We start from the raw sequence: 25,239 nt of genomic DNA on the forward strand, positions 1-25,239 counted from the left end.
TGCGCTGCGAGCTCGCAGACGTCGCCCTGTGTTTGCACTCGGCCAACTCCACTCCCTGGGGAAATCCAAAGGGCATAATATTAGGGCCTCTGGTTTCTGCAAAGCCAGGCTGGAGAGGGCCGTGTGCCCCACGTGCAGCGCCTCGACATCATCCCCCGGGAGCCACATGGGTGTGCTTTCCTAAGAACTACATTAATATCGGGATGACTGGAAAACAGAACTGGATTACCCCACTTCTAGTTTGCTTTTCCCATCTCCAGCAACAGTGAATTTCTTTCCCCCTTGTCTATGGCAAGATTCCCTTGGAGCAGGTCACACATACCTTTTATTTATTTCTTTAGTTTTACATTTACTTATGTATGCATGTATTTATGTATGTATATATGTATGTATGTATGTATATATGTATGTATGTATGTATTGAGACAGGGTCTTGCTCTGTCACCCAGGCTGGAGTGAAGAGTGAAGTGGTGTGATCTCAGCTCACTGCAACCTCCACCTCCCGGGCTCAAGCAATCTTCCTGCCTCAGCCTCCCAAGTAGTTGGGAACCACAGGCACACACCACCACACCTGGCTAATTTTTTTGTATTTTTGGTAGGGGCTTTGCCATGTTGCCCAGACTGGTTTTGAACTCCCGAGTTCAAGTGATCCGCCTGCCTTGGCCCCCCAAAATGCTAGGATTACAGGCGTGAGCCAAAGCACCCAGCCCAGACACACCTTTTAGGCATGTACCAAGTCATGAAATCAAATGTCCCGTTTCCCAGACTTTCAACATTTTTCACTCCACTGGCCCCATTCCCTCAAGATGGGATCCCTCAAAACTCTCTAATCATAAACAAACCAGACCAATGAAATGCAAACAACAAAAAACAAACAGCGATTTGAACCATCTCCCCGATCCCTAGCCAATGCTGTACCTCCAGTGTCAGGCCACACACGAGTTTTGGAAAAGGGAGGTCAGGTCTGCACCACACTCTCTAGCTTGATGCCAAGAATTCTCTTCCTCTGGCTCTTCGTTACCTCGTCTGAAGTCAAAGAAAGCCACACTCTAATCCCCAGAACTGCTGAAGATGTGAGGTCACTGAGCAGAGAAGATATGGAGCTGCAGAGGGGATCAGGGCTGCTGAACAGCTGGTCTTAAAATAGGAAGACGAGCGTGCGCTACCTGGGTCAGTGCAGTGTCATCACAGGGCTCCTTTTACAGAGAACAGGCCAGGTGCAGTAGCTCATGCCTGTAATCCCAGCAGTTTGGGAGGCTGAGGCGGGCGGATCCCCCATGGTCAGGAGTTTGAGACTAGCCTGGCCAACGTGGCGAAAACCTGACTCCATTAAAAATATAAAAATTAGCCAGGCATGCTCGTGGGTGCCTGTAATCCCAGCTACTTGGGAGCCTGAGGCAGGAGAACTGTTTGAACCTGGAAGGCAGAGGTTGCAGCAAGCCAGGATCATGCCGTTGTACTCCAGCCTGGGTGACAGAGTGAGACTCCATCTCAAAAGAAAAGGAGAGAACAGAGAGGCAGGAGGGTGTCTGGGATGTGAGAAAGACTCTCCTAGCCTCATCGGCTTTGCAGATGGAGGAAGGGCCCAGGAACCAGGAACCAGGTGGCCTCTAGATACTGAAAAAGGCAAGGAAGGGGACTCTCCCCAGTAGCCTCCAGGAGGAAGCAGCCCTGCCTACTGCCTACACCTGGATTTTAGCTAGTGAGAGTCATTTTAGACTTCAGACTTCCAGCAATGTGAGAAAATAAATTGATGTTTCTTTCAAGCTGCTAAGTCTATGGTTATTGATAATGGCAGCCACAAAAAACAAATAGAGGACTTCCCTGGTCATCTTATGTGAAATAGTTTAAGACTCACCACTGCACTTACAATGTATTTTTATAACACCTTAGGGTTTTTTTTTCCTTCACAGTTTCATTGTAGATTTTCCTTCTTTCTTGACATCTGGTCGGCAACCTTGTATTGGCAAAGATCAGATGGTGTGGTGACATCGTGCTTGAAAATGTCATCTGGTAATGAAGAGGTAGAGAAGCAGACACTCTCATTACTGCTGGGATTGAGAAAATTGTAATAACCCTTCCGAGAACAATGTGATGCTCTTTCTCAATATCCCATGGGTACAAACTCGGCAACTCTACCCCAGGTGCTCAAGTTCTGTGTTTACCTACAGATTCGCACACACAGGAAGTGACTGGAGAACCAGCAGTGGGATTTAATGGCAGAAGAATGGAAACAGCGTATGTGTCCATCGGTGGTCTGTGGATTGGAATAAATCACAGTAGACCCATACAATGGGACACTGCCCAGCCATGTAAAAAGTCAGGTGTTCTTTATGCACTGGTACGGAATGATTTCCAAGAGAAAAAAGCCAGGTGGAGGAAGTGGGAGTGGCCCGCTGTCATCATGGAAGAGAGAGGACGGAGAGATGGTGTGAGTGAATTTTCTTGTCTACACAGGCTGTCTGCGGGAAGTCGTATAAGCATCTGGTCAGATGGGTGGTCTCTGAAGAGAGTCACCAGAGGGTATGGGATGTACTGGGGGCATTTTCACGACCGACCCATGTACCTCTCACTTAATGGGGGAATCATGGTGTCTCCTGTCCTGACCCTAGATGCCCAAATCATTTTCACAGTTGAAAAGATAATGGCGGTTTTGGAAACAGGTGTAGATGAGTGATGAACAACAGTTTGAAAATAAAGAAATGCAGCTTTTACGTACCAATGTCATTGAATGAAGGTTTGTTTTACTTTCCAAAGGAGGAAAGGGACTTGCTGGGGAGGTGGGGGTGGGGAAGGGATGTTAGGGAGCCCTTCAAGAGGTGTGTTCTGTCTGCACGATTTCCTCATCGACTTTTCAAACTTCCAGAGTCTTATAGTTATTTTGCCTTCAAATACCACTCAAAAATGAAGGTATATTGCAGAAAATTGCCTTTAGGGCAAAATCCAGGCTCCACGGGAGAAGCTTTGGGATACGTGGAAATAGCCCACCTGTGCCACAGATAACAGTGCTGTAGGAGACTCCCTCACAGAGAACGCAGGCGGAGTGATAGCTTTGCGTTTCCTCCTCCTTGGCAGGCCGGCCAAGAGCTTCCTTGTGACAGACTCTGACCTGGATCTGTTGTGTGGAATACCTGCCTTAGAGAGGTGTAGAGTCAATGCAAAGGTCTTGTTTATATGTGCTTTTAGATGAGAAAAATGAGCATGTTAGTTTTCTGATAGAAATGTTCCTATAGAAAAGCAAAGATGAATGATGCAAGAGAGGGGCAGCGAGAGAGGAGAGGAGAGGAGGGGAGAGGAGGGGAGGGGAAGAAAGGGGAGGGGAGAACAGAGGAAAAGGGATGGAAAAACAGACCAGTGAACTGGGGCCCTTGAAAAAGCAAGAGAGCAAGAGAGCCAGGAGCCAAGCACTTTGGCCTTGGATGGGTGAGAGGCCTTTCCCTGACACATCAAGAGGAGGGTAGAGAACTTGGAGTGTCACTGCCAGCCACCATTGCTTACATGACTAGAGCTGAAGATGTCATTCTTGGCTCTTAGCACCATTCCCTTCACTCTCTATGAAGTGTAGCAACAGTCATCTCTCTAGAATAGAAAGTGATGATACTCTGCTCTGTAAAACATTTTTCAGTGACTCTTGGTCACTCTTCAGCCGTCTTCGAGACCAAACTGAAACTCCCTCCTGACTCTGCCCCTGCCCCATCTCAGCATTCTCATCCCACTCCCAACCCCACATCCTCCTGCCAGGCCAGCATTTGCTTTGCAGTCTATCTAAACTTTCTTAAAAGCATCATTCAGTTTCTCCAGAGCTTAGGAAGCACAAAGATGTTTTAAAAGTTATTGCAAGTCAGTTCATTTTTGCACAGCAGATTCTAATAGCTGAAAAGCAGTAACTGGAATCACTTATTTGTGACTTCTTCCCTTTTGGAACCCATCAGTTCTTCTGACCGATGCTCCCCTCCTCTCCCCCATGATTGACAAGGAACTCCCGCTCGCCCATCCTGCACACCTGGAACAAGTGGTCTTCCTGGAAGCCTCCGCAGCCCATGAGATGAGAATCCTTCACTCTTTCCTCTGCCAGTCCATGCCCATCTCCGCTGCTGCTCGCATGCGTTTCACTCCCCAGTGGTCTCCTCTCCACCGAGCATTTTTAAAGTAGGGAATTAATTGTGCATTTCTGCAGTGCTAGCAAAGAAACAATAGTAGACAATGCTTTTTTATTTTTATTTTTTTTCTGGAATGAGGGGTAGGATGAAAGGATGGGTGGATGCTTGGATTAGCTGGGATGGTAGAATGGTCTCACCATCGGCTTGCATTCAGTGTCCATGTGTTTTAGGATGTGCTCAAGCGCTAACTATTGTGGATAAGCAAAACAGCTGCCACAGTCACTGAAATACGTGCAGGCGCAATTTGCCTGCTGAGCAGTTCTTGGCCATTTCTACATAGAAGTCTGGCCTCAAGGAAGATCCAGTGCGTGTCTGGCACATCAGCTCATAATGTCGTGATTAAATGTGTTTCTGCCTCAAATGCTTTGATGAAATATTTAGCAACAGGAGAGCCACAAGTGGGCTTTTAAGGCCTGATATTGACTTGATCATTGACTTTCTGATCTTGATAGCATATAAATAAGGGGTGGATGAATTAATTTGACTGCACTTGTGTTCTGCCATAAGGGATGACTTGGGAGAAACTGAGGCCCTAAAAACAAATTATTTTCTTCTGATCAAAACCAATACTCAGAAGTTCTACGTAAAGTGAGTCAAATTTACGGCTGTGCCAAGGAGCAGGAGTGAGGGTAGCACAGGCTGAACCCCAGAGGTAAGGAGCTCTCGCAGTGGGACGCACCCCTCATCACTGTCCTTCCCAAGGTCTGCAGAGGGGCCTTTTGTCCCTCCTGCCCATCTGTGAAAGAAAAGTGGAAAACACCTATTGCCACCTCTCTGCCTGACTGCGCAGTGTGGAAGCGATGGGCTGTTTTAGAACTGTTTTAGAACTGACATTGACTAGTTTACTAAGGGATTCTGAGCATAGAGGCTCATTTCTTCATCTTTAATTGTTGGTTATCTAAAAACCTGGGCTGCTGTCCATGTGAGCCTATTTCATAATGAGCTGCAGGTGAGGGGCATACGACGCTTACTCGCTGGTGCCCGTGTGAGCCTATTTCATAATGAACTGCAGGGGAGGGCACACAGCGCTTTCTTGCCAGTGCCCATATCTAGACATCCTTACGCAGCTCAGGCATCTTCATGTCGACCTTTCTGTCGTGATTAAGATGCCTAACTACCATGCACATTCCAGAGAGACAAGCAGTAAGCACTCCGGTGACCTTTTCACAGGTGGAATTCCAACGCACCTGGTGATGAAGCCACCCGAGCAGGTGAGGGTCCTGGCAGCCTCTTGGTTTCCAGAATGTTCATGTTTCAAGTATCTGTCCAGTGTTAGGTTTGGAAGGGAAGGTGAGGGTAAAAAAAAGAGAGAGAATTGGCAGCTCTCCAGCGATTCAGGTTCTATGTCCAGCCTAAGACCTGCGGAGATGGGGGACCAGGTTAATGCCAGTGCTGACCTCGGCTTACAGGCTGGGGTAATTATAGGCCTGGGTGGGAGGGGCCTGCTTCCCAGGAAGATGTTGATAAGATGTTCCATGGCAAGTTGGTGTGGCCCTGTTTTTGGGGGGATGTGATAGAATGTTCCTTGGATCTTTGCTCAGCAGGATCTGATGAGGATGATCCTTCAGCTGGGGGCTTTGCCGGGCAGGGCTTTGCCCAGCAGGGGGTGATAAGAAAGTCAGGTGGTTGGGCAGGATGTATCTCGTGGCCCGACGCCCGTGGGATATTTCAGTTTGACCAGGGTCTGCAAAGTGGAGCGGGGCTCACAAAATGGTGCAGTTTGAGCTAATAGGCAGCATCAACAGAAACAAAGAAACAAAAAACACTGTGTGCCCCACCTCCTTCACAGCACCGTGTAATTCCATCCGCACAACCAGTAACGCCTACATCGCTGTCTTTCCCATTTCAGAGCGGTAAGCAGTGAGGGTTGGTGTCAAAGTTACTTCTAAGATCCAGTGGAATTGCCCTTCCAGTACTCTCTTTCTGGCTGCAAGACATATAAACGGAATTACAGTTTTCAAAGACAGAAGTTTTAGCTTTTCCCTCCCTTGACACATGGGATAGCCTGAGGAGAGAGGATGGACTTTGCAGTCACACAGATGTGCACTTACACATCTGTAAATTCCATTCTCTGCTAACTCACTTTGGGCAAATTACCCCACAGGACCTCAATTCCCCACTAGCAAATACATAGATAATAATAAAAAGCGACTAAATGATCACTAAGTGACTGGCACCTGCTGTGTTCTGGATCTCCAGGTACAGTTGGGTGGGTTACGCACTGTCCAATCTGCACATTTCTATAGCAGATGCCTGAAGACCAGTTATCTTTTGCCCCCTGGGCTTTGGAGAGGAATTAGGGAATGCGAGAATACTTTGATATTTTTCAGATCACGAAAAGTGTTTCACTTTAAAAAGTAAGCAAGCAAACACCAGTACTCCCTGTTCCAGAAACTCGCAGGCACAGAAGAGGGGAGGGGTTGGAGGGAGGTTCTGCAGCAGAGGCTGTGCCTGGTTGCTTAGCAGTGAGGGAAACTAGGGAGGGCTTAGAATGTTTGTGGTTTCCATGGCAACAGCCCAGCCCAGGCAGCTGAAGGGAAGGAAGTCATGGTGGAGGAGCTGGAGCCTGAATGTAAGTGGCCTTGCTGGCTTGTGAGATTTGCTTGATGTTCATTTGTGGAGAGATGGGCTTCTGAAGCGATTTTGGTGCCTCAGCCTCCGAGTAGCTGCGATTACAGGCACCGCCACCATGCCTGATTTTTGTATTTTTAGTAGAGACAAGGTTTCGCGAGGTTGGCCAGGCTGGTCTCGAACTCCTGATTTCAAGTGATCCACCCGCCTCGGCCTCCCAAAGTGCTGGGATTACAGGCGTGAGTCACCGCACCCAGCCTGATTTGTAATAATTTTGACATTAAAGACCTATTGTCCTGTTCTGGGGTCAGTGGCGGGTGGAGGGAAGGATACATTTCCAAAGAAACAAACAAATAAAAAACCTCTGTTTAAAAATGTTTAATACTACATTTTGGCAATGTGTATTAATCCAAATGGAGTCTAAAGACCTATCCTATTCAATACACATTCAAAAGTTGGTTTGGTTTTACTGACAGCAAATTTGTTTTCAGATCATATGTAAAAGAGTCATATTTTCCAATAAATACTTAAAACTTTCATTTATTGTTTGTTTTCTCTCTCAGGCAGAGAAGGCAGGATACACACACACACACACACACACACACACACAATGTTTTCAGATAGGAAAATAAAATATTTATTGCCAAGATGGGGATTCGTGGCATGTATTACAAGAACATGGCAGACAGAAGTTTCCACTTATTACAATCTTATTGTAGGTCTTATTACAATCAAAAGGAAAAGCATTTGAAGTGGGAAAATGATTGTGTCGATTGACTTGCTGGTGGCTTCAAATCCTTCTTGGAAGTAAAATAAACGAAGGATAACACAACAGCAATGAAGTTGCCTCCTTCTTCCATCTTCCATAGAGCTGGTACAAGGGGCCTTTTAGAGCTTTAAGTGTTCATGCCTTTGATGAATTGCAATGATCACTGTCTCGGAGAATTTGTTCTGTTAATCATTTAAGTGGTTGCTCTGAAGGACTAAGCTGATCAACAGGGGCGATTCTCTAGCAGCCCCCTCTGCTGAAAGTATTGGCTCCAGTATTCAGCCGCCTCGGTGGACTCGGGGAAGGATGGTTTTCTTCGCAATGGACGGAGGAAATTTCTCTGAGGAGGATATGGATGGGCCTGCTGCCCTTTGGGCATCGCAGTACACAGTGTCCCAGAAAGAAATTCTTCTTCTTAGGTTAGAAAACAGCAAATAAAGGGGACAAATCTGGGCTCCTCCTGTTCTATCTGTAGTGTTCAGTAACATGTTGCCTACACTCTAGACCTGCAGCCAAAATGGGTAGAATTTACAGTGTATCTCTTCTAGGCCATGTGCCTCTTTGCCAAAAGTAATTCCATCTGCGTGTCAATCAACCATTTTGTTTGAGATGATGATTCTAACGTTGCAGAGGAGGCAACTGCGGTTCAACAGCCCTAGGGGTTGGCTCTGTGGGGATGGTGCAGGAAGGGGTAAGCGAGCTACTGGTCACGGAGGGGTTTAGTCAGGGACTCCTGAGACGTTTTAGCATTAACTGAGGATTTTAACCAACACCCTTTCTGTGTTCCCCTGCATGTGAAATACATTAAAGAAAACATCTTTAAGCATCGTCATTAAGAATTATAATTAAGATTGTACACTTTTGTTTCAGAGCCTTTGCTAATATTGTAAGAAATACTCTGCCAAATTAAGATATTCTGTCTTTTTCTGATTGGCTTTGAGGGCCCGGAGCTCTGGGGCTGGCTTGCACATCCTGGGGGCCTGCCTGCTTCTCATCTGCAGCAACATACTAGATCCGCCACGGGTGTCTCTGACTTTTAAGGGCCGGGTCATGTATTCTGTTCGTCTGTTTCTCTGTATACCCTCTTTTGGTCAGGGACTACGCCTCTCAGCCAGAGCATCAGCTGACTTCCTGTGGAACTAAGAGCGATCCCTAAGAGTCTCCTTTGCTTTTCTGACCAGTGTACCTGAAGTGGAAGCACTGCGAGACGCCAGGCGTGAAGACCCTGTGTAATCTGAAGACACTTCTGAACCGGCTTCAGAAAGACCACCGGGAGGATGTCCACCTCTACATCTCTGGACACCTGAACCCCAACAAGCTCTACCGGCCTCCTGAGACAGTCTTAGAGCACTGGCCCAATGCCCACCGGCCCAAGGGGGAGCGTTCCTCTGAGGTGGGAGAGCTGCCCACAGGGAAGGTGGTGAGGATGAAGGAGGCCCTGGCCCACTTCACCATCCATACGGCGCTGGTCCCCAGTGAGGCCCAGGACACCCCGCTGTTCAGGTACCTGAACCCCCAGGCCTCTCTTTCCCACACTTCAGAGGAGGATCTCTTTCCAGTGGAGGCTCTCCGAGAGGGGAAGGAAGAAAAGAAAGGAGGCCCTCCCGGACGGGGCCCTCCTGGATGGCGCAGGAGGGAAGAACTCCAGCTGCCCGACGTGAAGGTGCTGCAGTACCAGGAAGCCGGGCCCAGAGGCGCCAGGGACCGGCACCACTATGTCAGCTCCTACCTGGCGGGGGCCACCAACGCAGACAGGTACAGGATGTTCCTGTGTTTCCAGAAAGAAGTGCTCGCCAAGCAAGATCTCCTGAAGAATGACTTCGCTGGGAGCAAGGTGGCCGCGGGCCACGAAAGAAAGCTGCAGCGGGTGAGCAGGGCGGCCCTGTGGTGCTCTCGGGAAAGAGCTCTCAGGGCAGTGCTCTCGGTGCAGTGCTCTCAGGGCACAGCTCTCGGGGCAAAGCTCTCGGGGCAGCGTTCTCGGTGCAGACCTCCCGGTGCAGCGCTCTTGGCTCAGTGCTCTCTGTGGGGTGCTCTCGGGTCAGTGCACTTGGTGCAGTGCTCTGGGTGCAGTGCTCTCCGCGCAGTGCTCTCGGGTCAGTGCTCTCCGTGCAATGCTCTCGGGTCAGTGCTCTCCGTGCAGTGCTCTTGGCTCAGTGCTCTCCCTGCGGTGTTCCCGGGTCATTGCTCTTGGTGCAGTGCTCTGGGTGCAGTGCTCTGGGTCAGAGACAGCCACGACTGTGAATTGAGGTTCGTCCTCTGAGGCCTCCCTGATACGTGCAGGCAGAATGCAGTACTGTACCAGGTGCGAGAGCATTAGCACGTTCAGTGGGGACAGTTTGGGTGAAATGAAGGAGGGTGCCTTCTGGGAACTGGTCAGCTAGGGGAGGCCCATCGCAGACACATTGGAGGCCATGTGGCTGCAACAGTAAATCAGATGTTTGTAGGTCAGCAGAGGGGTCTGAGAGAGGGCTTGCCTGCCTGACGGTGGAAGAACGGTGAGGGCAGAGGGAGAGCTGATGGGCACTGTCACGTCCTGAGGTATGCCCAGGCAGCATGTGTGTACAGAAAGTGCTGGTGTGAGGGGAAGATCTACGGTGGGCTGCCGACTCAGAGGAGAACAGCTGACTGGAGGCATCATCTCCAAATGGGGACGATGCACGAAAGAGAAGAAAATAGCAGGCCCCCAGGAGGCAGCCAGGCCTTAGGGTTGGAAGAGAGAAAGGGCCTTGGGGGACTGTGGAGGCGGAGAGTGAATGCTTGAGTACCGGGAGCAAGGGAGTCAATAAAGAAGAAAATATTATTTTAAAAATCCCGAATCTTGTGTGACCAGGGAGACAAAGAAACTCAGCAAATGGTGGGAGGGATCAGAACCCCAGGACCGGCCCCCTGTGCTGCCCACACACTCACCAGGGTGATGACAGCTGTGTCCTCCCTGGCTCCTGAGAAATTCGGTTCTGGAAGAAAAATGAAGCCACCCTGAAAGGGGCTGACTCTGTTTTTCCTCCAGGAGCTCCAGAAAATTTGCACCTGCAGCCCTCAGCAGTTCAACAGACTGCACATCTTTGGAAAAGTCTTTGAAGATATTTGTAACAGTTCTTTGATATTTGGTGATCTCTTGAAAAAAGTTAAGGTAAGAAACATCCATCTTCAGCATAACAGTTGAGAAGCTTGCATGAGGTTCTGTGTACATGAATGATCTCAAGCCTCACTGAAATTCTGCCAGGGATCACAGGCCCCCTTCTACAGACAGGGACCATCACTTACAGAGACTGGAGGTTATCTGCCTGCAGGGACGTAAATTATAAAGGGGCCATGCGGAATCAACACCCAGTCAGTTCTTTCCTTAAGCCCATATTTTCCCACTAAAGCTTCCTAATTATACATAACCTTTTATAAATTGTACATAATTATTATAATTCAAATAAACGAAGAATTAATTTAACATTACATGTGTAATTTTATATGAATCCTTATGGAATTATAGATTTGTTGTAATTTCATGATGAAAGTGATTTTTGGATGCTGTGGCTTATGCCTGTAATCCCAGCACTTTCAGAGACTGATGCAGGCAGATCACTTGAGGTCAGGAGTTCAAGACCAGCCTGGCCAACATGGTGAAACCCCATCTTTACCAAAAATACAAAAATTAGCTGGGCATGGTGGCACGTGCCTGTAATCCCAGCTACTCAGAGGCTGAGGTGGGAGAATCGCTTGAACTCGGAGGCAGAGGTTGCAAAAAAAAAATGAAACAATGTCCTTCATATGGAACCTGAGTTGAGATTATGTTGCTTAAAGACCATGCAATTCTTTAAATTCCTAATGACAAGGAATGCCTAACAGTGGAGACCTGATGGCCTGTTTTCCAGCGACGCCTCATCACTGGGAAGCTCATCCAGGCAGGCCAGTAGGACCTGAATCCACAGAGCTTGTGCATGGCGGAGATAATTTGTTGTATTTGTGTCAAGGTGTTTTATGACATTCTGAAGTGATCAATATTTTATATTTTATCCCATGGCATTTTATGATATTCTGAGGTAATCAATACTTAATGCTCAAATATGCTTCAAAGATGGTGTGATTTTATCAATGTCAGCATGTATACTGTTTAACACATTGTAGGAACATTTTATGTTTTTCTGAAATGATCTAAATGAACATTCTTGACTTCCATGTTATTTATACACATGAAACACCTGTCCTGTGGCCTCCTCATGCACGGCCAGTGGACTTTGTGTTTGTTTCTGTACAGGATGAATATGAACTCTACATGGCGACGCTCCTGGAGTCCCAGCCCGCAGCACAGTACGAGGTGATGATCGATCGCGAAGAGCCTGAATAGAGCCTGCCTATTCCTAGCTTCGTATTTCATGAGCAGTGGAAAACTTTCTGAATCCAAGAAGCCCCATGTGTGCCCCATAATTTAGAATAGCTGATATTTTTTATTATAGATAAGCTTTATACTGCCTTAATAACATTATTGATAAAGAAATTCCCTTTAGATTGGCATAACATTATTTATACTGCCAAACAAGCAACATAACTATGTATAAATTGGAAATATAAATGGTTCTCTGCCAGTAGTTTCCAAAAACCACTGTCGAGTCATTATCCTGGTGAAAACACTGAGAATGTGTTGTGATGGCTAGCGTGCTGTAAGCTGATTCATACCCCATGATCTCTTTGTTTAACGGGTGACGGTGTGCCAGGTGTTCCCTCTAGGGTTGGGTTAAACGTGTGATTGGTCAAATAAGAAAATATACTGCCGGAATAACTTAATCACCTATAAAACCTAAGAACATCTAACACTGTAGCCAAGATAACTTTGGTATTTTGAATTCAATACACTTTAAAGATTAATTTTACTTCATAAATTAGGAAAGATAGTTGCTTCTTTTGTATATGAGCAAACAATCACAGCATTGCAAGAAGATCAGTTCTAGTTTGCTTCTTCATTTAAAATAAGATGTGAGCACCATTTTCTTTGTGCTGAGCCTTTTCATAACGCAGAAGCAGCCTTTGTCTTTGTAAGAATGAGCAAAGGCTCCAGTGGGGAATCTACCTTGTTCCTTACGTTCTGAGATTGAGTCAAAAAGTGGCATACGTCCCTATCTCGGTCAAACGTGAGCATGAAGAAATTCACAGGCCAGCAGGGCCCTGGATGCCTCTTTCTGTGTCTGTAACCCTGACAGTGCTTCCCCTAAGAGGCAGAGATCTCTGTTGCTCCTCATTTGAGCACAGCACAGCTTTACATCTGCGGATGGCAAGCGCATTCACATGACTTCTCATTCATGTAGAAGAAATGATTGCAGTGCTACTAACAATGTGCCTCCAGGGCTTTATCCAGCATGTCCTTCCCCCCACACAGGCCAACAGGGAAATTCCCTACCATCTTTCCATTTCTTAGAAAAATAAACTCTTAACATACTGAAAAAAGTATTTTAATGGAAACTTCACTGATTGGCCATTCCTCCCCCAACAGCCCTCCCTCCCTTAAATCCTCCCAATTTACCTGTTTTAACTAGAATGTATATGTTAACCCAGGGCACCTTGAAAACGCATTAATGACAAATAAAAAAGGGAGTCCTCCCGCCCTCCCTGTGTGCTTGTCTCACCTCTTGTGCCTGGTCCTGCCTAGGCTCTTCTGGCTCAACTCAAGGCGCTGGGGCAGAGGCCAGTGAAGACGGCAGACATGGATCTTGCCAGGGAAGAGCTGAGGACGCTTGTGAGAGCCACAAAAGCAGCCCTGGAGCAGAATGATAGGTGAGGCATGAGTGACTGATATGATCTATGTTTAGATTCTCCTGTAACAAGATCTGAAACCGATGTGACAAGCCTACAGTTACATTGATTTCTGCTTTGCTGAAAACATGCTACTTTTGCTAATATCATGCCTGTCATATGACCACTGCTACAGGCCATCACCTATGTGACTAAGACATTCTGCTAAGTATGGTGTGTCCATGGGGGGAGTTTGGGCAGGTTTCTGAAGGAATCTCCTGTCTTTTGGTGGTCCCCTGAAGACTGACTGATAGGTGAGAGGGCTGCAGATCTAAGACACCTATATGAATGCCCTTATTGTTTTTTAACTTACAAAACACTTCTAATATAACCTCTCTGTGTCATTTTCCAGAGTCAAATCACAATTGGATAGGGCACACTGTTTATATGATTTGAAAAAGATTAAAGGAAACTCACAACATCCAAAATATCTTCAAGAGCACAAAACAAGAAACAAAACCAAAAAACAAAATTTGCCTTACAGTGTAACTAGAAGACAGAGAACTGTTGTATTTGTTGCTCCAATTTATTTATTTTTTTTAGTGGAGCCTTGCTCTGTCGCCCAGGCTGGAATGCAGTGGGGTGATCTCAGTTCATTGCAACTTCCATCTCCCAGGTTCAAGCCTCCCAAGTAGCTGGGATTAAAGGTGTGTACCACCACACCCGGCTAATTTTTGTATTTTTAGTTGAGTCAGGGTTTCACCATGTTGGCCAGTCTGGTCTTGAACTCCTGACCTCAAGTGATCCACCCATCTCGGCCTCCCAAAGTGCTGGGATTACAGGCATGAGCTACCACACCTGGCCTCCAATTCGGTCTTGCGGTCTCTCTCACAAGGGTGGCTATGAACTCTAGCCCTCCCCTGATGGGGCTTTGGGGGCTGGTGGAGGATGTTCTCAGGGTACTCTTCATGGGATGTATCTTCATCCTAGCCTTCAGGCTTAATGCCCAAGTGTCTGACCTGTGACCAGATATTCCTCTCACAAGAAACCCAACTACACTGGCAGAAGCCCTCGTGGCCGTTGTCTGGTGTGTATCCAGGTTATTCCTACCAAGATAACCAGTCTTTAGGAGATCCCTGGCTGGTAAAAGGTGACATTCAAGTGTGTCCATCACGTGAGGCACAGAGAAGGCCACAGAACAAAGCACATTAAATAGCAGATTAGTTACTTACAGATCCCAGAGAAAAGAGGGCAGCATGCCTCTCAGGGGTGGTAGGAAGTAGGGAGCTGCCTGCAACACACTCGCTCCATCAGCAGGTAGGGGAGCAAGAGAGAGAGTGAGGACCGATGGACCAAGGCTTTTGTTTGGGTCTAGAGTGTGACTCTAGCAGGTTTTCCATGGGGAATTCTGATCAGTGGGTTTAGGGCAAGAAGGCACGAGGTCTGTGGGGTCACACACACTATGATGGAGAGTGGTTTCTGGGTCACTGCAGCATATTCTCATGGCCCCTGCAGGGCGTGGGGGTCAGTGGGTTGAGGAAAGTAGGTTGTATTTAGCTGTCCCATAGTGGGTGATCACTGGGAGGTGGTTGTTTAAGGCAGATATCTGGACTGACCATTTTGAGGCACTGGAAGGAGGAGAAGCAAAAAAACTGTGTCAAGCAGTGGTGACTGAGCCCTGCTTCTGGAGTGAGAAATTAAACTTCTGTTCAAAGTGAATGCCAAGGCAAAAAAAAAAAAACAAAAACAAAAACAAAAAAACAAAACAAAACAAAAAAAAACTGAATTCATTGCAAATGCATCCAAAGTTTAAAAATGACTGAAAATAGAAAAGAAAACATTCAGTGGCAGTGAACCAGTTTCCATGTTCCTGCTGCAAAGCTTTGTTTGTGAGAGCAAGTGAGGTTTTGGGAAAAGTTCATGGAAGAGAGAACAGTGGAGCTAGAAGGAGGTCTCAGATTGTTCTAAAACCATTTCCAGGGAGAGAATCCATGTAAGTGAGAAAACCACACAGCTGTACTGCTGGGCTGATGGCAGCGTTGACTATGATGGCAGGGGTGTGGTGGGGTGGGGTGGGGTTACTTGGAAGAGGGTAGAAGTGAGAATACAACTTTGAAATGGTAATAATACATGTGAGAAGGGAGTTCAAGGAAAGGGAGCAGCATCCTTTAGGAATGTCCAATGAAGGCAAAAGGGAGCAAGAGAGGAAAATGTAAAAACCCATAAAAAGAGGAAAATCAAGGTGCACACAACCCTTCCACATACTGTCCTTTTCCCCTCTAAACAAGCGAGGTATCCAGGACTATCAAAGGAAATCAAAACAACACCAAAACAACAACAAAACGAAAACCAACAACAACAACGAAATCAATAATAAAATAGCATAATTTGCTACACTGACGGAAAAGTATCCATTTGAATTAGCAATCTCACATACTACTCCAAATCACTAGTCCAGCCTGCAAAAATGCAGAGGTATAAACAATCTTCGTCTATACAAACTACTATGAGAAAAGAACAGAAAATGAGAATCCAAATGATTTACCTGATGAAAGTCCCTGCCTTACCAAGGAATAATAATAATAAAGTTGAACGAGAAGAAAACTGTAGCCCAGCACTCCAAGCTAAATTAGAGGTTCCCAAAAGAGCATTTCAGCATATGAAAACAATCTTGAGTCATAAATTTAAAAACTAAGGAGAGAAATCAACAACAATAAAGAAGAAATAAAACAAGATAAAACTAAGTGAAAATAGTTGAAAAGTCAGAATTGTATCATAGGTCAAGACTAAATTCCGAAATACCCAAGGAAGAGTAGTTTTGAATGAAAATATAATAACGGGCATTGGGAAAAAGTGGAAAAATATTTAAAAGAATGTAAATGAGATACAGAAATAAAAAGAGTCAGAAAAGTAGATGAAATAGACATAAGCAAAGAATTCCAATTCACGTATAATTAAAGTCCCTGAAGAAGAAAAACAAAGCAATAGAACACAAACCTAAGTGATAGTTAAAACTATAATATGTAAAAATTTTCTGGAAATGAAGCTTTCTTACTATACATATTGAAAAGACTTTCATCATTATTATTAATCCATTGAATCCCCAGTTTCTTAATTTTTTTTTCTTTGCAACAGGGTCTTGCGCTGTTGCCCAGGCTGGAGTGTAGTGGCGTGATCATGGTTCACCACAGCTCCAACCTCTCAGGCTCAAGGGATCCTCCCACTTCAGCCTCCCAAGTAGCTAGGACCAAAGGCACCACACCTGACTAATTTTGTATTTTTTTTAAAGTAGAGATGGAGTTTCACCATGTTGCCCAAGCTGGTCTCCAATTCCTAGACTCAAGTGATCCACCTGCTTTGGCCCTTCAAAGTACTGGGATTACAGGCATGAGTCACTATGCCTGGCTCCAGTTTCTTAAAATTGAGGGTCATAATAACCACCCTATTTCTCTCTTAATCTGTGATGAAATGGACTAATATGTGTAAAAATCTTAAACTGTTAGGCCCTTTGTAGACATTTGACATTAAATTATTTGCATGTTGATGTTTTAAATTGAATCACAGTGTTGTCCTCAATATACGTAATACCTGCTAGACTCCTTTTTGTTTTCTCTTTGAATCTATAAAACATAAGATAGTTGATGTAGGTCACTCTGAACCAAGCAGAGGAAACAAAGAGGTTGTTCCCCTTTTCTTTTTTTTTTTTTTTTTTTGAGATGGAGTCTCGCTCTGTCACCCAGGCTGGAGTGCAGTGGCACAATCTCGGCTCACTGCAACCTCCACCTCCCGGGTTCACACCATTCTCCTGCCTCAGCCTCCCAAGCAGCTGGGACTACAGGCCCTCGCTACCACACCCAGCTAATTTTTTGTACTTTTAGTGGAGACGGGGTTTCACCGTGTTAGCCAGGATAGTCTCAATCTCCCGACCTCGTGATCTGCCTGCCTGGCTTCCCAAACTGTTGGGATTACAGGCATGGGTCACCATGCCCAGCCTCTCGTATTTTATTTTTAATTCAAACATAGTGAAATTTGTAAATTGTATCTTTTGCACAGAATAAAAATACACAGGAAATATGCAGTGTATTTCAGCATCAGGAAGGTCTTTCCATAGCCCTCGACATGTTGTTTGACTTTGAGTGTAAAATGCTACTTTTTTTTTTTTTTATTTTAGTTTTTTAAATTGTTTTTTTGCGTTCTTCCTTCTTGGCAATTCCATTAACAAAAAATATCAATAAACTCTATAGGAAATCATTTATTTTAAATTAACTAACTCTTTAAAGGCTTATGCAATCTTGGTAAGAAAGTATTATTTTGTTTGTTTAACTTGACTGATTTAGGCTGTCATTTAATAAATATCTTCAGAGTATCTGTTGTGTTAGAAAGTAAGCAGGTCTATTTTAATTTCTCAACTATAAGAGACTTGTGGTGTAACATAGACAAAAGAAAAAAGATATAATGAGGATCTAATATTTCCCTATTGTTTATCCACACATTGTAGACTCAGAAGTGAACTGGAGATGGAGCTGGCATTGCTGCAGTCTGCGAAGGAACGATCAGGCAGGTGTCTGTGTGATGTCCTCTTGATGGGTGCTTTGCTGTGACCTCAATTATTTCAGCTGCTGCAGCCTTGGCTGCCTGTCTGTCAACACAGGAGATGCTGATGCTCCCTCTAAGTTTTGCTGTGAGAATGCAACGTGTTCGCCCACATTGCCCAAGATCACAGGGCCTGGCACGTGGTGGTCACCGCCTGTTTGTTCTTCATCTTTTTATTATCACTTGTGAAGAAGAATATGCATTTCACGGGAAATTAATTACATTTTATGAATATTTTATGAAATAGATATTAACATTTTATGAAATAGATAATAAAATTATTTTGAATGTATACAATTTAGAATGCAATTAAATGATAAAAATAAGCTTAAGTATCTTGCTCATTAACCTTGACTGTTTCCCAACTGTTAAATGAAATGCCATTTTCCCCCTGAGTTTGTTAAACACTCACTCATACTCTGTTTTTAGATACTTTTTCTCAGCGTCTGGTAGGATATGCTCACAGGCCTATCCTGTTTTAAGTTCTTAGTAGAGCTTGGCCTCAAAGATCCTTGTCAGAGTGCTTTTACCACCTTTTTCCCCCTTCTGCCTGTTTCCTCTTTTCTACCTATGAGTAGCACGGGTGCTGTTAACCCTGCTGGATGTCTTTGCACAGGTTTCTGTCACCTGATTTACATCCCCTTGTCCTGCCTGTTCTCTGTCCCAGGCTGACTCTGCTTCTCCTTCCGTCCCTTCTCAGGGCTCAGAGGTCACCTGCTTCCCTCCTTCTTCCACCATGTTGTTTGTTCTTTGTAGGGTTCCTCTCACAGACGTGAAATAGGACCCAGGCTTGGTGTTTTCTGTTTCCTTGCTTTCTCTTAAAACAGGCCCATGATTTAAAAACAAAACAACAAAACAAAAAGGCAGAAACTTAAGGGCTTTACTGCTAGCCATTAGTAATAAAAAAAAAGGCAAAGATTAACAAAAATAAGATGGAGTGACTAACTTTCTAGAACTCTAGTAACCTTTCTTCATGTTTGATCCTAGTCCACTGTTCCCATCACTCTTTCATTGCGACGGAACAAACCCGGTGCCCCTGGTTCCTCCTGCTTTATTCTTTTCCCAAAGTGTTCTATCGCAGGAGCCTGTTCCTCCAATCACACACATTTGCTGTGGAATGTCCCCATTTTCATACCTCAGTCTTTCCCTAAAGTTATGTCTTGAGGGTAGAAAAGAGGTGAGGACGGAGGTCACTCCCTTGACTTGACACTCCTTTTTGCCTCTTTGCATTCAGCTGATGGTTTTGGGCTGAAACCTTCAGCTTAGGGTAAGGTGGAGAACACATACTTTATTTTGTAGTTTCTTTCAGTTTGTGTAGAAGCTTAACTATGACCATTTCTATCCCCTCAGCTAGCTCATCATGTGTCTACTTAATTTTCCCAAATTTCAAAATTTAATGTCAAAGTTTCTCCTTCTTCCAAATTTCGCAAAGTAGAATGATGGCAGTGGCTTCCTTCTTGTTTACTATCTACAAGGAAGGGTTATTAATATTTCTAACTGTTTTGTTCCCATTGAAAAGTAGTAATTGTTTTTTTCTCAAAAAATGAAGTCTCACCACTCTAATTAGTATATAACTGTGTTGATTGACGACAAATTGGCCTCAGCAGTGGATCACTTGATGTCTCCATTTCCTTTCTGTACTCCTTAAATGTTGATATTCTTTGGAGTCCAGCATCTCTTTGGAAGAGTTTTCTTTTAAATTCCAAATCTATTTTACCTGGTAAAAACCTTTCTTTTTTTGCTTGAGATCTGTATATCCAAGTGCCTATTAGACACGGCCTCTTGAGTGTCCCATAGGTATTTCAACATGTCCGAGATTAAACTCATCATCTCCTTCTCTAAATGGGCATCTCCCTGACTATTTCAATCGATGGTATCAACAAACACATGGAGATGAAAGTCATAAAACATGTGCCAGGCAACTTTCACTCTCCTACCCCTCAACCTCTTCCAACATAGCTTGAAATAAGTGGCCAAGTTGGGACTGAAACCAAGTTCTTTCTTTCCTCCATGCTTCATTGAACTCATTGTTTTCTTTCTAGCTACAACTGAGCAAAACCTAGGGCTTGTTTTGACATTGCCTTCTTCTCTACATTGCCAGATCTAGTCAATTACTAAGGTCTATTTTCTTTTTCTATTTCCTAAATAGTTTGTTTGTTTGTTTATTTATTTATTTATTTATTTATTTATTTATTTATTTTCACTTCTCTTCATGTTGGGAGTGCTATTATGATATGCTTTGGCTCTGTGTCCCCACCCAAATCTTATCTTGAATTGTAGCTCCCATAATTCCTATGTGTTGTGGGAGGGACCAGGTGGGAGATAATTGAATCATGGGGACAGTTTCCCCCATACTGTTCTCATGCTAGTGAATAAGTTTCATGAGATCTGATGGTTTTATTAGGGATTTCCCCTTTGCATCTTCCTCATTCTGTCTTCGGCTGCTGCCATCCGTGTAAGAGGGAACTTCCTCCTCCTTGCCTTCTGCATGATTGTGAGGCTTCCCCAGCCACGTGGAACTGTAAGTCCAATTAAACCTCTTATGTTTGTACATTGCCCAGTCTCCCGTGTGTCTTTATCAGCGGCATGAAACAGACTAATACATATCCTGACCTGATCAACCTGTGTGAATGATTACCATAGCTTCCCAACAGGTCTCTCTGAGTCTAGTCTTGTGCTGTCTAATCCACTTTCAGGACACAATTTCACTGGAGACAGTGATCATTATCTGATTGTGTCTCTCTCCATATTAAAAGCTCTCAACAGCTTTGACTGATTTCTTAACATAGGTCACAAGTCTTCTCAGAGCTGTCCCCCATTTCCCTCCTAGCATCATCCCTCAATGTCTAAATTCTGTCTTCTGCTCCCTGCCAAAACCCTTCTGTTTGTCCAACTTCTCTTTATCCTTTGTATTTCAACCTAATCACACTTCTCTGGCAAAGTCATCCTTGAGCCTTCCTCATGCTGTGTCTGATGTTCTTACCTTTGTCTTACTGTAATTGCACCTTCTACTCTTCCACCGTCACTCTTGTTGTTTCTTGTTGGTCTGCACTGCTTAATCACACACTCTGGAAAAGGCTAATTCACCATTGAACCTTTCTACTTAACCCAGTGTCTGCACAAAAATGTGTTCAACAAATATGTACTGATTAGAGGAATGAATTAAAGGAGGAATACCCTCATTCTTGGGTCAGATTAGTTTTATTGACATGCTTTGAGTTTAAATTATATTTTATAGTTATATATATAGCACATACATAATATTGTTAATAATACATAATGCTATTAATAATGAGATATTAAACACATTAATACTTTGTTTTTAAAAATATTTCCAGAATCATCTGAGAAACATAGAATTGATGAGAACCAACTTACTCTTATTGAGAAGGTTGAAAAAAAGAGGTGTGAAATACTCAGTAAGTGGGATGAGATACAAGCTCTGGAAAAAGAAATTAAAACAACTTTGGTTCATACTGGAATTTCAGATATCACTGAGAATAGGATTAAAAGCATAGAGGTATGCAACTTATTTATTTAAATATTTACATTATTCTTTTGCCTAAAAACCTCGGCAAACACTTGAAGTAATGTGATTTGGTCATAGGGTAACAAAATCATAAAATTTGGTCCAAATATACTTTTTATTTCAAAATGTTTATAGCAAATAATCATAATAATTAAGAGATCTATCTAAAATAAGAAAAAGGGAAAGTGATAAAACTTCTATTGATTTCTGTTAATAGCCAAAACCTAATTTTTTGAGTAACATGGACATATAGAGTGGAATAATAGCCATTGAAGACTCCACAATGTGGGACTGTGGAAGGGGGATGAGGGATGAAATACTACCTACTGGGTACACTGTACTCTATTTGGGTGGTGGTACACTAAAGCCCACCATTACATATATATCCATGTAATACAACTGCACTCATACCCCTAAATCCATAAAAGTTAAAAAATTTAAAAACATGATTTTAAATTGTGCAGAATATAACTCAATGTAACCTCCAGTTATAGAGTATGTAAGAAATACATGTTTTTTTTATTGTGGTTCTATAGGTAAGCATATTTTTCCAGCACTACTTTTATTCTTTTTAGCAGAATTATAGAGCATATAGAAAGGTGTTGGTGGTCCAACCTATTTTTATGAAAAAATTATCTTTCTGTTTTACAATGATATGTTCAGATGTTCTTTTTTCTTTTTTTCTTTTCTTTTTTTTGGAGGGGGGACATGGCTGTGTGCCAACAAAACTTTATTTACAGAAACAGGTGCAGACTGGATTAGTTTGTTGACCTCTGTTTTAGAAGAAATTATTTAAATATAGAGGAAATGCTATGGTTCACTGTTATAAGAATGAAATATTAATGGATGAAATAATTGTACTGATTCTAGCCTTATTTTAACAGGTGAAGTTTTTACATTTATTTATTTTTTATTTTTTTCTATTTTAAGTAACAAGGTACATGTGCAGATGTGCAGATTTGTTACATAGGTAAATGTATGCCATGGTGATTTGTTGCACCTATCATCCCATCACCTAGGGATTAAGCCCAACATGCATTAGCTATTTTTCCTGATGTTTTACCTCCCTTCACCCCCCTGACAGCCCCCAGTGTGTGTTGCTCCCCTCTCTGTGTCCATGTGTTCTCATTGTTCAGCTCCCACTTTTAAGTGAGAACATGTGGTGTTTGATTTTCTGTTCCTGCATTAGTTAGCTGAGGATAATGGCTTCCAGTTCCATCCATGTCCCTGCAAAGGACATGCTCTCATTCCTTTTTATGGCTGCATAGCATTCCATGGTGTATATGTACCACATTTTAAAAATCTAGTTTATCGTTGGTGGGCATTTGGGTTCATTCCATGTCTTTGCTATTGTGAATCATTCTGCAATGAACATATATGTGCATGCATCTTTATAATAGAATGATTTATATTCCTTTGGCTATATACAAAAGGGATTTGGGTTTGCTGGGTCAAATGGTATTTTGAGTTCTAAATCTTTGAGGAATTGCCACACTGTCTTCCACAATCATTGAATTAATTGACATTCCTACCAACAGCGTAAAAGCATTCCTGTTTCTCCACAACTTTGCCAGCATCTGTTGTTTCTTGACTTTTAATAATTGCCATTCTGACTGGGGTGAGATGGTATCCCATTGTGGTTTTGATTTGCATTTCTCTGATGATCAGTGATGTTGAGCTTTTTTCATATGCTTGTTTGCCACATGTATGTCTTCTTTTGAGAAGTGTCTGTTCGTGTCCTTTGCCCACTTTTTAATGGGGTTGTTTGTTTTTTCTTGCAAATTTGTTTAAGTTCCTTGTAGATTGTGAATATTAGACATTTGCCAGATAAATATGGCAAAAATTTTCTCCCATTCTGTGGGTTGTCTGTTTGCTCTGATGATAGTTTCTTTTGTTGTACAGAACTCTTTAGTTTAATTAGATCTCATCATCAATTTTTGCTTTTGTTGCAATTGCTTTTGATGTTTTCATCATGAAATCTTTGCCCATGCCTGTATCCTGGATGGTATTGCTTAGATTTTCTTCTAGGGTTTTATAGTTTTGGGTTTTACATTTAAGTATTTAACCTATCTTGAGTTATTTTTTGTATAGGTGTAAGGGAGGGGTCCAGGTTCAATTTTCTGCATATGGCTAGCCAGTTCTCCCAGCACCATTTATTAAATAGGGAATCCTTTCCCCATTGCTTGTTTTTGTCAGGTTTGTCAAAGATCAGATGGTTGTAGGTGTGCAGTCTTATTTCTGAGTTCTCTATTCTCTTCCATTGGTCTATATGTCTGTTTTTTTGTACCAGTACCATGCTGTTTAGATCACTGTAGCCTTGTAGTATAGTTTGAAGTCAGGCAGCATGATGACTCCAGCTTTCCTCTTGTTGCTTAGTGTTGTGTTGGCTATAGGGGATCTTTTTGTTTCCATATGAAATTTAAAATAGTTTTTTTCTAATAATGTGAAGAATGTCAATGATAGTTTAATGGGAATAGCATTGAATGTATAAACTACTTTGAGAAGTATTGCCATTTTCATGATAGTCATTCTTCCTATCCATGAGCATGGAGTGTTTTTCCATTTGTTTGTGTCCTCTCTGATTTCCTTGAGTAGTGGTTTGTATTTCTCCTTAAAGAGGGACTTCACTTCTCTTGTTGGCTATATTCCTAGATATTTTGTTCTCCTTATGGCAATTGTGAATGGGAGTTCATACAAAATTGGGCTCTCTGCTTGTCTGTTGTTGGTTTACAGGAATGCTTGCAATTTTTGCATATTGATTTTGTATCCTGAGACTTTGCTGAAGTTGCTTATCAGCGTAAGAAGCATTGGGGCTGAGATGATGGGATTTCCTAGATAGAGAATCATGTCATCTGCAGAGACAATTCAACTTCCTCTCTTCCTATTTAAATGCCCTTTATTTCTTTGTCTTGCCTGATTGCCCTGGCTAGAACTCCCAATAGCATGTTGAATAGGAGTGGTGAGTGAGGGCATTCTTATCTTGTGTATGCCGGTTTTAAAGGGGAATGCTTCCAGCTTTTGCCCAGTCAGTATGATATTGGATGTGGGTTTGTCATAAATGGCTCTTACTATTTTGAGATGTGTTCATCAATACCTAGTTTTTTGAGAGTTTTAAACATGCAGGGATGTTGAATTTTATAGAAGGCCTTTTTTGTGTCTATTCAGACAATCATGTGGTTTTTGTCTTTAGTTCTATTTATGTGATAAATTTTACTGATTTGTGTATGTTGAACCAGCCTTGCATCCTGGGGGTGAAGCCAACTTGATGGTGGTGAATAAGCTTTTAGATGTGCTGCTGGATTCGGTTTGCCAGTATTTTCTCAAGGATTTTTGCACTGATGTTCATCAGGGATATTGGCTGAAGTTTTCCCTTTTTGTTGTATCTTTTCCAGTTTTGGTATCAGGATGATGCGGGCCTCATAAAATGAGTTAACGAGGAGTCCCTTCTTTTCAATTATTTGGAAGTGTTTCAGAAGAAATGGTGCCAGTTCCTCTTTGCACCTCTGGTAGAATTCAGCTGTAAATCCATTTGGTCCTGGGCTTTTTTTTTTTAAATTAATTTTTAATATTATTATTATACTTTAAGTTCTAGGGTACATGTGGATAACGTGCAGGTTTGTTACATATGTATACTTGTGCCATGTTGGTGTGCTGCACCCATCAACTCGTCAGCACCCATCAACTCGTCATTTACATCAGGTATAACTCCCAAGGCAATCCCGCCCCCGTCCCCCCTCTCCATGATAGGCCCCAGTATGTGATGTTCCCCTTCCCAAGTCCAAGTGATCTTATTGTTCAGTTCCCACCTATGAGTGAGAACATGCGGTATTTGGTTTTCTGTTCTTGTGATAGTTTGCTAAGAATGATGGTTTCCAGCTGCATCCATGTCCCTACAAAGG

At 43.3% G+C, this 25,239-nt stretch overlaps 1 protein-coding gene and 1 long non-coding RNA gene across 2 annotated transcripts in view; one reads left to right on the top strand and one right to left on the bottom strand.

Annotated features, from left to right (window-relative positions):
- Nucleotides 1–1,891: 1,891 nt before the first annotated feature.
- Nucleotides 1,892–6,564, bottom strand: LOC108527965 (uncharacterized). The gene is made up of 6 exons (XR_001884988.1): nucleotides 6,338–6,564; nucleotides 5,939–6,087; nucleotides 4,004–4,179; nucleotides 3,499–3,579; nucleotides 2,989–3,131; nucleotides 1,892–2,010 (listed from the first exon to the last, which is right to left on the bottom strand). It is a non-coding gene; the product is annotated as an uncharacterized LOC108527965 (long non-coding RNA).
- Nucleotides 6,565–6,653: 89 nt separating this feature from the next.
- The window catches only part of CUNH6orf118 (chromosome unknown C6orf118 homolog), a 25,596-nt gene continuing 7,010 nt past the window's right edge, over nucleotides 6,654–25,239 (top strand). The window contains exons 1-7 of the mRNA XM_017869537.1: nucleotides 6,654–6,732; nucleotides 8,682–9,367; nucleotides 10,508–10,630; nucleotides 11,750–11,809; nucleotides 13,136–13,260; nucleotides 17,717–17,775; nucleotides 21,150–21,331. Coding sequence (XP_017725026.1) covers nucleotides 6,708–6,732; nucleotides 8,682–9,367; nucleotides 10,508–10,630; nucleotides 11,750–11,809; nucleotides 13,136–13,260; nucleotides 17,717–17,775; nucleotides 21,150–21,331 — 1,260 coding nt within the window. The 5' untranslated portion in view covers nucleotides 6,654–6,707. The remainder of the gene's footprint in view (nucleotides 6,733–8,681; nucleotides 9,368–10,507; nucleotides 10,631–11,749; nucleotides 11,810–13,135; nucleotides 13,261–17,716; nucleotides 17,776–21,149; nucleotides 21,332–25,239) is intronic.

Source organism: Rhinopithecus bieti, unplaced genomic scaffold (genome assembly GCF_001698545.2).
Source record: "Rhinopithecus bieti isolate Rb0 unplaced genomic scaffold, ASM169854v2 scaffold_3948, whole genome shotgun sequence".
Classification (NCBI taxonomy): domain Eukaryota; kingdom Metazoa; phylum Chordata; class Mammalia; order Primates; family Cercopithecidae; genus Rhinopithecus; species Rhinopithecus bieti.